At 44.5% G+C, this 12,118-nt stretch overlaps 1 protein-coding gene across 6 annotated transcripts in view; it reads right to left on the reverse strand.

Annotated features, from left to right (window-relative positions):
• Positions 1-448: 448 nt before the first annotated feature.
• The window catches only part of DGUOK (deoxyguanosine kinase), a 35,921-nt gene continuing 24,251 nt past the window's right edge, over positions 449-12,118 (reverse strand). The window contains exons 3-7 of one of the 6 annotated variants that reach the window (XM_022563041.3): positions 11,187-11,374; positions 7,537-7,684; positions 1,833-1,948; positions 1,135-1,234; positions 449-689 (exon numbers count right to left, since the gene is read on the reverse strand). In XM_022563041.3, the coding sequence (XP_022418749.2) occupies positions 663-689; positions 1,135-1,234; positions 1,833-1,948; positions 7,537-7,684; positions 11,187-11,374 (579 nt within the window). In that variant the 3' untranslated portion in view covers positions 449-662. Of the gene's footprint in view, positions 1,235-1,331; positions 1,949-7,536; positions 7,685-11,186; positions 11,375-12,118 lie in introns of all 6 variants that reach the window. The other 5 variants (XM_089922959.1, XM_022563040.3, XM_089922957.1 and 2 more) reach the window with 5 other exon arrangements.

Genomic DNA, 12,118 nt, shown 5'->3' on the forward strand with positions numbered 1-12,118 from the left:
ATGCTGAGCTTTTAGGCTCATGGTCTGTCCTCTCCCTCCTTCCCTCCCTTTCTTTCATCCAGGTTCTTCAGCTCTAAGGCAAAGGTCTAAATCCCCACCCCATGCCCCAAACCAAGAGTGCTGGATGAGAAGAGACAGAGGAGCTTCCTGGAGTTTGGGCTCCATTTCCTGGCTCTGGGGACTCACACTTGGGCATCCACCCACTCCTGAGTCACTTTACTTCCCTCCTTCATGCCTAAGGCAGAGCTTGGTTAGGGGTCCTAGAAGCAGTTCCCGCCCTGGCATGTCAGAAGGAGCCAGTGAACACACAGGGAAGTCTGGCTGGTGAAGGATTCAAGAAGAAGAAAAGCAAAGACTTTTCTCACGTGAAAATGGCCAGTCTAGAGGGGAGCTCAGAGCAGGCACCAGTAGACACACGCTGAAATAAATGAACAACTGGATAGCAAAATCCACAAAAATGTAGACTTTATTTAAGAAGTCCTTGAGATATAAAGGAAGACAAAGGCAGGGTTCAAGGGTAATAGAAACCTAACCCCTGAATGTCAGAGCACTCTAGGTGTAAAAGGAGATGGGAGCGGGGATGGGAAGGTGGGTGACTTGGTATTCTTCTGGCTTCAAAAAGTCAGAGAGCCCAGGTCACAGCTAGAACATCCTGGTGCTGGTTATAGATTCTTTACAAAGGTGTTTACCTGTGGGAAAGAGAAAAACCAAAAGTTAATTTCACATTTTCAGGAGACCACACAATAGTCCATCCATAATGCATACGTAGCCAAGCCCATGAGTTTTTGTGAGGAAGGGAAAGTAGGTATGGAAAGGAAATGTGACCTGCCCAGGGTCCTACAGTATCAAGTGGCAGAGCTGGATAGAATCCAGAAGTCTCATTTCCCTAGTTCTAGAATACCTTAGAGGAGGGAGTCAGCTGGAAAGCACATATTACAAGTCAAGTATTTAACAGTTACTGGCCCAAAATATTAGAGAATAGGGATTATATTACTAACTTCTACAAGGCCCCACAGGCTTTGGAGTGTGAAATGCCATTTGAGGCACAATGCACAGGGCCCATACTGAAGTCTGAAGCAATAAAAGTGCAAAAAAGGAAATCTACTAGAAAGCAGGAGTTAAGGTCTTCCCCACCCTCTTCATGAGCGCTTCTTGTTTGGATACTTCTTCAGAAAAATCATCGTTGACATCCAGTACCAGCACTGGGATGTTCAGCAGAGCCTCAGAGCAGAGCCTATAAGAAGCACGGACATTTAGGGAACAGAAAAAAGATGGCAGGTTTCACACACTCACCAGTCTTCATAATTCAGAACAGACCTAAGGTCACATACCTTCTTAAGGAAATTTCATGTAAACAGTAGTTTAAAAAAAGAATTCCATAAAGTTGGCTGGGAAGATGGGGCTGAAATTCCTCTTTGGTCTTGAGACTGATACTGAAGGTCAGAGCCTCAAACATTTTAAATGGACACCACACCAAGCCTGAAGGGAGGAAAGGCTGAAACTAGGAATGTCAACTTAGTACACTGACAATTTCTCCAAAACGTTTCAGCCCTTTACCCTGAGCCAACCATGTCATCATAATCAATCACCATGGTCAGTCAGGGAGTGTCAGAAACAAAAAAGCTGGAGAAATAGAATCGAATCAAAAGTTTATTGGAATATATAGATTATATCCAATATTAAATTTCTGACTTGGATAACGCTTGACAATTCCAACCGCTTCCAGCACATTCTGAACCTGCTTAAGGGGCTGCATGTTGAACTTCCTGTATTTTAATGACCGGCTGCAGGAAGGCAGGCCTCTGTCCACTGCTGCTCTCTTCTCCACTTACGGGGTTGTTTTGCGGACAAGCCAGGCTTCATGCTGAGCATGAAGCTGCTCAAGATACGCCAACTCAATTCCTTTCTCCTCTTCCCTGGCCCTCAGGTGTAGTCTCTTCAAACAAACCTGAAAGACAATCCCCAGGATCTGCTGAGCTCTTTGGTTATTTCAGCTGTTACAAAAGCTGGGGTGCTCTCAGACCCACTTGCCATGTCTATCCTGGGCACTAGCACTACGACTTTGCTTCTGCTGCCTTGTTTTTTTTATTCAATCACAGGTTAATAACAAACATCATCTACCCTGGGAACCTGGAATTAACCTTTTTTTCCCTCCTCCCAGCCGCATCCAGGAAGTCACCGAATTCTCTTTAATCTCTCTTCAGCTGGCTCTCACCTTGCCTCTCTCACCTCTGCCCTGGTCAGGCCTCATCATCTCTCACCTGGACTACGAGCAAGCGCCTTCTGGCTCCCTGCCTCCCGGAAGCGGTGAAGCATGTGGAAAGAGCACAGGCCCTAAAGTCTCAAAGTCCAGGGTTAAATCCCCGTCTTCACCAGGCAGCAGCGGGGCAAGCTTTGAGGGCTTCCATTTCCTCCCCCTTCATCAATCCCACGGGTCGCTGTGAAGATTTACAGAGGGAGCCCATCAAGTTCCTGGCAAATGCTGTCTTTCCTCCCAGTTTTCCTGCTCAGTCCACCCTTCCAGAGTATTGCAATATACACTTGTCCCTCAGTATCTGTGGTAAGGGGGGGTTGGTTCCAGGACCCCCTGAGGATACAAATATCCAAGGCTGCTCAAGTCCCTTATGTGTATGAAATGACAGTGGGCTCTCCACATCAGTGGGGTCTGTGTCTGCAGATATGGAGGGTTGACTGTAGCGGTATCACTCTCCTTGCTTAAAACACCTCACAGGGTCCTTATCGCCTTCAGCCCGGATTCAAGGAAGTATGAGGAACATCATATTTACCAAAGGGTAAGTAATTTGAAACATCTCTTTCGTATCATATCAAACACTCACTCCGGGGCACAATGCAAATTCTGCATAGGTCAAAGGTAAAGAAGTAAAAAAAGCGAGGCTTGAGACTAACTCTCCATCCTCCACTCCTTCCAGAGTGTGCATAATTTCACTCTGATCAGAAAGTTTGAAGCACAATGGCTCAGGGAATGTCAGCTTCTCCTTTACTGGTCATACAAGGCCATTCCCAGAGTCTGGCCACCCCTCCTAACTCTCCACTTTCAACTTCCTTAGCTCCTTCCTCCCCTGGACCCACGGCTTCAGCCAGATTTGACCTCCTTGAAAGATCAAGCTCTTTCACATCTCAAAACTTTTGCTCTGAATGTTTGCTTTGCCTGAATTGCCTTCCTTCCTCTCTCTCCCTGGCAAATGCTTTATTATTCAATGTCACCTGTCCTGGGAAGAACAAGTAGATTAACCCACTGATTTAGGACTTCTCTCTTTCAAATATTTAAACTTTATTCCCAAATGTAAACTTTATCCCCAAACGTAGGGTACAATAGCCCTAAAGATGCAGAGTCTTTGCTGTTTCCCTCTTGTCCCATCTTTCCTCTAAGGAAAGAAAATCATATAAACACATTTCATTTACGATCTTATGTCCAACTTTTCAAACTGATTAACACAGATCTAACATGTTGATATTTTTAGCACTTATCCCTTTTCATCTCTTTCCCCTGAATTAAGAACTGCTCTAAACTTAGATGAAGTCCTTGTCCTAGGGATTCTATAATCTAGTTAGATAACAAGTAAAACGACATACACAAAATAGCAAATCAAGTGCTGAACTGGGAGGTTTGGATCTTAAGTGCGGCGGTCAGATAAGGGAGGCAGCAGTTGGGCTTAGGCAGTCAGAGGCGCTTCCCGGAAGAGGCAGGGCTCTGCCTTTATCTCTGGTACCAGCTTACTCAGCACCACTCTGCGAGCCAGGCGCTACACTAGGCCCTGGACAAACACAGACCCCCAGTGGTATTTCAGCTGTATCAGGTGACAGAGGGAGGTCTGCACAGGGTGCTCTAAGGGCACAGTGACTGGGGGAGACCCAGGAGGCAGGCCGGAGTCCGTCTGGTTCAGGGCTGAGCGCAGGGCCTGGTAGAGCAGGTGGTCAATAAATATTTGTTGCACATACTCACTGAACGTTTTCATTTCTGACCTAGTCTACCTCTATCGGCCTTCTGCTCCTACTTGACTCTTTTCCATTTCTGCTTTCCTTCGCTCTGAACCTCCTCTTTCTCCTTCGGTCATCCTGCCCCTACTGGCATCCTCATCATTGACTGCTTCCAGACGTCTCCCCTTGTTCCCCTGCCTGCCCATCACACAGCTTTACGCCACTGACTTCCTGATACCCAGTTCTCCACCCCACTGATGACAGATGTTAGTGACTTGTTGTATACTTTCAGAAAGATTCACGCATTTCACATTCTTAACCCCACCTTTAAAAAAAAAAAACCCATACATATAAAAGGTCTCCTACCACGCACTTAGTTCTTATTTTTCTTTACTTAACAATATGTCTTGAAGATTGTTACATGTCAGTATAGTACTTTCTAGTTCTTTTTCATGACTTCAGAATTGATCAGTGCATGGATGGAGCATAATCTATTCAACCGGTCCCTACTGATGACTACTGGGTTGTTTACAATAACTTGCTATTGTAAACAATGTTGCCTTGCACATGAACCACTTTGCCTATGTGGGAGCATATTTATGGAGTAAATTCCAAGGAGCTTGATTAATAGGTCAAAAGTATGTGCACTGCTAGTATACGCTGCCAAACTGCCTCCTTAGAGGCTGACCAATTCACATTCCTGCCAGCAAGGTAGCTTCAGGGTTTCTAAATATAGCAAAGCTACCTAGTTTTCCTGAGAGAAAAATATTATCAGAATTAATGAAAATGCGTATTTTTTAGAATGTGGCTTTATGGTTTCAATTATACAGAGGGCAGAGCAATTCTTTTTATAAAAGCTATAATTATTCATTCATTGCTGGCAGGCAAACATTGATGCTAAAGTCTCTCCTGCTAAACTGGGCTATCATTTCCCTTTGCACTGTTAATTTGCTTAATAGAGCAAACTTTTCTTCCCTCCAGAAGCCTAGGTAAACTTCTATTTTGAGCATTTGGCATAATTGTTGCTTTACTGATACGGCTACAAGTTCTTTAAAGAAAAAAAAAACCTGTGCAGACAGTGCTTTAGTCTGGTCCCTCTTTACCTCAGTCCTCATGGGGAGGACATACTGAATGTGAATAGGAAAGACAGTGCAGCTGGAAATGGCAGCTGCCCCTTCATTCCCCTGCCCGCCGCATCCTCACCGCCGGAAGAGCTGCTGTTCGGACCGCCTGAAGTCAGAGACAGCAACTGGACGGTGACTGCTAGTGGGTCTGGCCGCTGTGCTTCTCAAGCCCAGCATCCAGGTGCCACTTGTTCCCAGGCCTTTGCAGCACGCTGTGTCCGGACTGCAAACACGGCCTGGCTCTTGGGGGCACACGGGCCAGCTGCACTCTCTCTTCCCGATTCCATGGGGCACTGAGGCCCAGCCAATTTCTCTTCTGATTTTTTACTGTTGGCTCGCTTGCTTTTTACAATTTAGGGGAGAGTAGGTGGGAAGGAGCAAAAGGCCCTACTTGAGCCCATCCCTCGAGCTCTAAACGTAGCATCTGCCAGGGGATTGAGCACTTGCACAGCTTTCTACACAGAGATGTTTTCACTTCTGTTGGGCTCTCTCTTAGATATAGTTCCCTCTGAGTCTCACAGAAGAGGTCAGTGGTGACTTCAGTGGAAGGATATCGACATTCCTGGTTCCTGGCTCTAATGCCATCAAAATAGCACCAGAATCCCCAATCAATATCAAAATGAATAAGCTATTTTTTTCTACCATCAAGTTGCAGTAATCCTTCAACCCTTATTCTACCCCAGCTGAAATACCTCAGTTCGTCTCTCCAAAAAGATGTATCAGCCACACCATAAAAATAACAGTCACCGCCACCACGGTCATCATCATTGTCTCTTCTCACAAAGTCATTCCAAGTACACAAAGAAGTGAGGAAGACGTTCTTCCTTCCCTTGCTGGGTCCCAGTGTCCCAGCAGGTTAGGTTAGGTTAGGTTAGGTTAGGTTAGGTTAGGAGCCAGGAAAAGGCTAGGTCAGTACTTTCAGTTCTTCTCTTAATGCTTAGCCCCTCAACCTACTTCTGCTTTCAACTATCCATCCCATGAACTCCTACTGGAAACCTGTCACCTCTTCAAAATCCAACCACAATCTTCACTCAGTTCAAGTCCACAATGCTCTTACTCATCCATGAGCCCTCCTGGGGGCCAGGATTTTCCTCTCACCCTGAACCCTACACTCAGCTACTTCAAACCATCCTTTTGGCAGGGGTCTCCTTTTCCCCTAATCACTGACACCAATCCCTGCCCCTACAGTACAGTCACCCTCATAATTGGCCTCTTCTATTCCTGCTCCCAGGCAATGAAGACTACTGTGCAAGAAGTCATAAATACGCAAGGCAGCTACTTTCAGCTTCATTATTTTCACAGAAGGTTCTCAGCCCTCTGGCTTCACTGCATCTCTAGCTAAGTTTCACTTTAAACCTGAGACCCTATTTACTTCCGTGTAATCTCTTTATTTCCTCCTATGATCTAGCTTCTGCCTCACAATCTTCAGAAGCTCCTGACACAAAGAGCCCCAATACCTGCTCCCTGTCACACCCAAGGCATTCAAACTGGTCAGGCCCTTCCATCCGGTCCTCTCATCTCTGGCTCCTGTGAGCCTGTGCAACTGGGGCTCTCCCACCCATTTTCTGATCAGTCAATCTTCTCTCAGCCTTCCCCCTTCCACAAGACTCAGTCCTGTCTCTAAAAGCACGGCCTCTAGCCTGAAGGGAGCTTTCCCTCCTAAGATAATGTGGTATATCTGGCATTTGACTGTATGTCAGATATTTGTCTAAAAAGGGGAGAACAACACATCCCTCAAAAAATAACCCCTGCCTTGACTCCCACTCCAGAAGAGCCCTTAGAGATCACTAGCCTGAGACACTGGATTTGACAGACAAGGACCCCTCTGGGGAAAGGTTTCCAGGGCCTGAGCACGGTCACTGCCTGTTGGCAGAGCTAAGGACCACTGCTGTCTCCAGAGACTCCAGTGCTGCTGCCATAACATCACCCTACTGTGTGCTGGGCTGGCTCCACGGTCCAAGTCAGAGGGTCATGGGATGCAACTTCCACAGTCCATCTTGCCTTACCAGTGGCACCCTTAAGGTTCAAAAGGAGACTATAAATTAGGATGGTATCAGGATGAGGTGAGGAAACACTTTTCCTCCTCCTGACATGCTATTCAGGAAACCATCAAGACCATCACAGACTCTGATGACCCAGTTAGAGGGAAGGAAAAGCTGAGGCAACTGGCTACGAGTTAGCTGATCAGAGGGTCGAACCTGCAGACCCTGGTGATAAACATAAAGCCCAATTTTCTCTATGCGGTTGCTACATCAAGAAGGACACTTTCTACGCACAGTCATTGGCTTTAGCACTCTGCCCAGAAAGCCTGTGGGTGCTCACGCTAGGATGGGAGGGTACTCATCCATTGCTCTCCGTGCTCCAGGTAATACCCACAATCGACTTTCTCCAACTGGAAAATCAGGGGCTCAGAGAACATCAGCTCTTAAGTTTCATATGGCCCTAAAGTCTAAGGCTTTAAATTCTGTGTTACCTGGGGAGCAGCCTGGAGGTAGATGAAGCCATGTAATCTGAGCCGGCTGGCAAACTCCTGCAGGAGAAAATAATGCCAGTCCTGATAGATATGCCATTCGATGTCACTGAGGGAACCATTTTCAAAAAGAGTCTTTGCAAAGATATACCTGATTGGAAATGTAAGTAGGATGGGGAGAGGGGAGGAGAATGGGAAATGGAATGAAAGGCCAAAGAAAGAGAGAAGCAAAAAAAAAAAAATCAATAACTTGTTCCATGTCTGTCCAAACCACTTAACCTTTCTAGCACCTCATCAATCTTTTTTTTCTTTTTCTTTTTTAACTGAAGTATAGTTGACACTTAACCTTTCTAGTTCCTCACCCATCTTTAAGAAATCTGAATTCTTCACCTATGTCTCTCCCTCCTTGCTCAACACTAAGATGAGAATAGAATTTAGACTTTAGAGGCCAAAATCACAGTTCTCTGGATGGATTAATCCACTGGAAGAAAAGGAACACTGAAAGAGAATATCATTGGTCGCTAACAATTTTCCCTGCTGGAAACCAGTCAAAACACATAGCAAATGGTGCATGTAGACTCAAACTTGCATGTAAACTCAAACTTTTAAGATTTCCTTATTACTACTGCAAGTAAACCCCCAAACAAAAAGCCAATCTAGTATAAAGCACCCACCACTTTTAATTTAAGGACTCAAGCCTTCTGAGTCTCCAGGCTACTGAGCCAACCTTCTGCCTACTTGAGAAGTAGAGCAGGAAATGTATTGAAATGGTGTCACCTATGGAGCAGTAAATGCACTTCCTACTAACTGCAGTATTACCAAGAAAGCAGACTCTCCTCCAAAGCAAGCACATATAAGCTCTTGCTTCCTCCGCCTCTGAGCTTCTAATCCAGATACAAGAAAGCTAAATCTAAAAATCAAACTAGTTTTGCCCCTTGCTTACTTCTATAACTAAAGGAGGATCTGGTGAATAGGAAATAAGAGTTAACTAGAAACCATCACGTCAGGAGGGTCAGTTCTGCTTTCAAACCTCAGGCATCTTGATACAAAACACAATTTACATCCTGAACAATGAACTCCAGTTTCTAAGGCAACGCTCAGCAACTGGCTACTTCTGGGAAAATGAAATTCAGAATCCTTATCTATGAATGGCTCAGGGAAGTATACACCGCAAGGCTGCGAGTGTTGCAGTAAGAGAATGGCTTGCAGAGTCACACTCCTGAGTCTGGCCTGGCTTCAAAATTCACTAGCTGTGTCACCAGGGGCAAGACATCAAGCTCTCAGCCTGCTTCTTCCTCTGTACAAAGATAACAGTTGAACGTAACTCACAGAGTTGGGAGGACTGTACGTAATACTTACAAGGTGCTTACAAGAGCGACTGGCACATAGCACTCAAGACACCTTAGCTGCCACTGTAACTGCTTCATCATTAGGCTATGAAGGCACTAATTTGGGAGCTCCAGAAGTCAACTCTTCCAGTCTGGAATGGCTTAGCTACAGCCTAGCTGAAGGCAACAAAGAGGTGAATTTCTAATTCAGTATCTGAAAAATGTTTTCAGCTTCTTCACAGGTAACATGGAAATTAAGATCTTATAAAGAGAAAGTAAATATCTGTTAATAAGTCCTATAAAAGGGCCCTCGCCTTTTTTGAAGATGAGCACTTCTTTATTTCTCCAGAGCTGGTGGTGAAGGGGCAAGAGGGCATAGAAGGCCGTGGTGCTGACTGCTGAGGGGAGGGAACCCTGCAGCCCGAATGCAGGGGCTGCAGGGAAGAACCAGCTTAAGGACCTAGGCGTAAAGTTCCCTGCTCTAAAACCACATGCTATTATTTTCTTTCAACTCAAACAGAAAAGATTTAGATTTCTCCCTCCCTGTCATCCACTCTCCCAAACAAGCCATGTTCCTCCTTTGGAACACATATAACACACATGAGCACACGTGCAGTCTCAAAGTTCCCTGTTAGACTAAGGTCACCGTGAAGGCAGGGACTGGGTCTGCTCTGCTTACTGCTGCTGTCCAGTGCCTAAACATAGGCGGCATTCAACAAATCTGTGCTGAGCAAATGAATAAATGGATAAATGTTTAAAGGAGTGGAAGTCCCAAGGTCTTGTACCTTCTAAACAAAGTATTTCTATTTTTAAGGAGTCTCTCACATGTCTATCTCACTAAAGGGCTGGAAATCAAAAGACTGATGGTAGGGACTTCCCTGGCGGTCCAGTGGTTAAGACTCAGAGCTTCCACTGCAGGGGACACGGGTTCGATCCCTGGTCAGGGAATTAAGATCCCACATGCTGCACAGCGAGGCCAAAAAAAAAAAAAAGATGGTGAATGTTTCCAAGCAGGTAGTAATATGTAATTCATCTTCCTAATCCAAGAGGCATGGCTTGGGAGAGGGGAAAGGAAAATAGGTAGTAGTATATCCAACAGTTGAAAAAGAACTAAAATCTATAGCCCAACCATTTATAATTCACATATTTCGCTTTTATAAAGAGTAGGCTCTCTCTTGGGGTCCACAGAGAAGGAATGCCTAGTCTATAGGGTTTGTTTTACATATCTTGAATGATTTTTAAGTAATGTCTAAAAAAAAAAAATCACAATACATTTACAAATGTATCCTTATTTTTTTCCCTCCAGGAGGCTTTATGGGAGCACTAAGGAGCAGAGATAGTTTTTCTAATTTGGAATTAAATGGGTAACCAATCTAGTGTTTTCAGAAGTGAGTGGACAATAAAAATGCAACATTTTTCATTTTGATAACTCAAGGGGCTTAAGATAGACCATCATGCCACCATTTCACACTGACAGAGGTCATTCATAACCTTCAGATAAAAAACCCTCAGTGATGTCCAGATTAAGGCACCCTCACTTCATCTTCAAATGGCTTATACACAAGTCACAGACTGGTTTTGTGGCAGAACCAGGAATTCCAGAGCATAGATGGACTAGCTCCTCTAGAACAGATGGGCTGAATTCCCAAGCTATCTGCTAGCTTTCATTAAAAGTGGCTCCTCATCTCACTCCCTCAGGTGGTCAGGATGATGCTCTTCGTCTGACCTGTAAGAGATTGGATGTCTCTTACAGATTCTGGCCAACAATAAGCCCTGCCACACAACAAAGGGTCAAAAAAGGTTAAATCCAAGATAGAAGCCAATTTTACAAATCTGCTATTTCTACTCAGAAATCCTTTCTTGAAGAATTTAAAAAAAGGATAAATTTATTTCTCCTATCATTTTAGGAATACATTTTAATTCCGACTGCTTTTTTCTCCCAGGTGATAACCAACCACTGATTCATTTGGTTTGCTAGAACATATGCTGCTACTTAAGTGTCTATTCTGTGCCTTTTAGCATGTAATGGTTATACTAGGTAGCTACCCGCCTGCTTCTATGCTAGAAAAGAATAAGGAAACATAATCAGTGCCAATGTGAGAAATTAAATGCATTCAGATTATGAAAAACACAGTCTCCTTTCTTGACATATACGGTAACTGTGAAATTATAAGTCTGAACAAATCTGTATAGTGTTGTCTTTAAAAAGACAATTTTTTCAAGTATCATTTTCAATGACAAGAGCAGTGCAGAGTCTGAGCAAGAGGAGAAAACATGCAGCGCTAAGCACAGAGCCTGTGACTGGTGGAGGGCTCAGGGTCTTACCTGTCGCTGTATACAGACCTCTCAAAGATCTGTACTGCCTTCTTGGCCTCTAAGAGTTTCTCAGGGAAGGGCTCCAACTGTACTTTCAGGCGGCTCATAAAAGAAAATGTCTGGAATGTGTAGCACCATCGCGCTGGCTCCTGGTACATCATATCCAGCAAGTTTCCAAGACTGGGGGCAGTGCAGGCCTAGAGGTAAATTATGAAAGAGGAGAATTTCCTAGAAGGCATATTTACTTCACAGTGTTTACCGCCCTTCTACCCACCCGCCCACAAGTGTAATAATCAATGAGAGATGCAATTACAAAAGTTTCCTTCCACTAAAAAGATATAATCACATCCCTCAGCTTAGTCAAAGCTACATAATCAAGGAAGAGATTTTCCTACCTTACTAGACAAGAACCTGACAGAGGGAGATGACATGCCACCTTCAGCATACCAAAGAACAGCAGAGGAAGAACCACCCATAGAATTAGCACATTCGCTGATTGGTGGGTTTGTGGAGCATGTTGGAGGAGGACTTAACAATCAACAACCATCTGAAACTCTACTTGGAATCAGATATTTCCACCGTAACACTATGTTGCTTCTCTTTTGAGCTTCCATTTGTGGCTATTTCTTTCTAAAACTTCAACCCAGACAAGAAAGTACCTGATTATTTGAAAATCCAACCAACCAAACCGAGTTCTCTCTTATAGCAAGGCTACAGTTTGTTAAACAAACAAATGAACAAACAAAAACAAACAAATCCCTCCTCCTCGATTCTAGACACTTTATGAAAGGCATGTGAAGACCCACTTACTCAGCATGTGCAGGTGGGAACGTGTCTAAGATACTCAGGAACCCTGGATTCTTTCCTGGGCTCTGCCACTGACTCAACCCAAAAGTGAGTTTTGCGAAAAGCACTCTGATCTGCGTTCATTCAGTCACCAT

The sequence above is a fragment of the Delphinapterus leucas genome, chromosome 13, assembly GCF_059928025.1.
Source record: "Delphinapterus leucas isolate spDelLeu-1000000601 "Yukka" chromosome 13, BTC_Dleu_Yukka2, whole genome shotgun sequence".
NCBI lineage: Eukaryota > Metazoa > Chordata > Mammalia > Artiodactyla > Monodontidae > Delphinapterus > Delphinapterus leucas.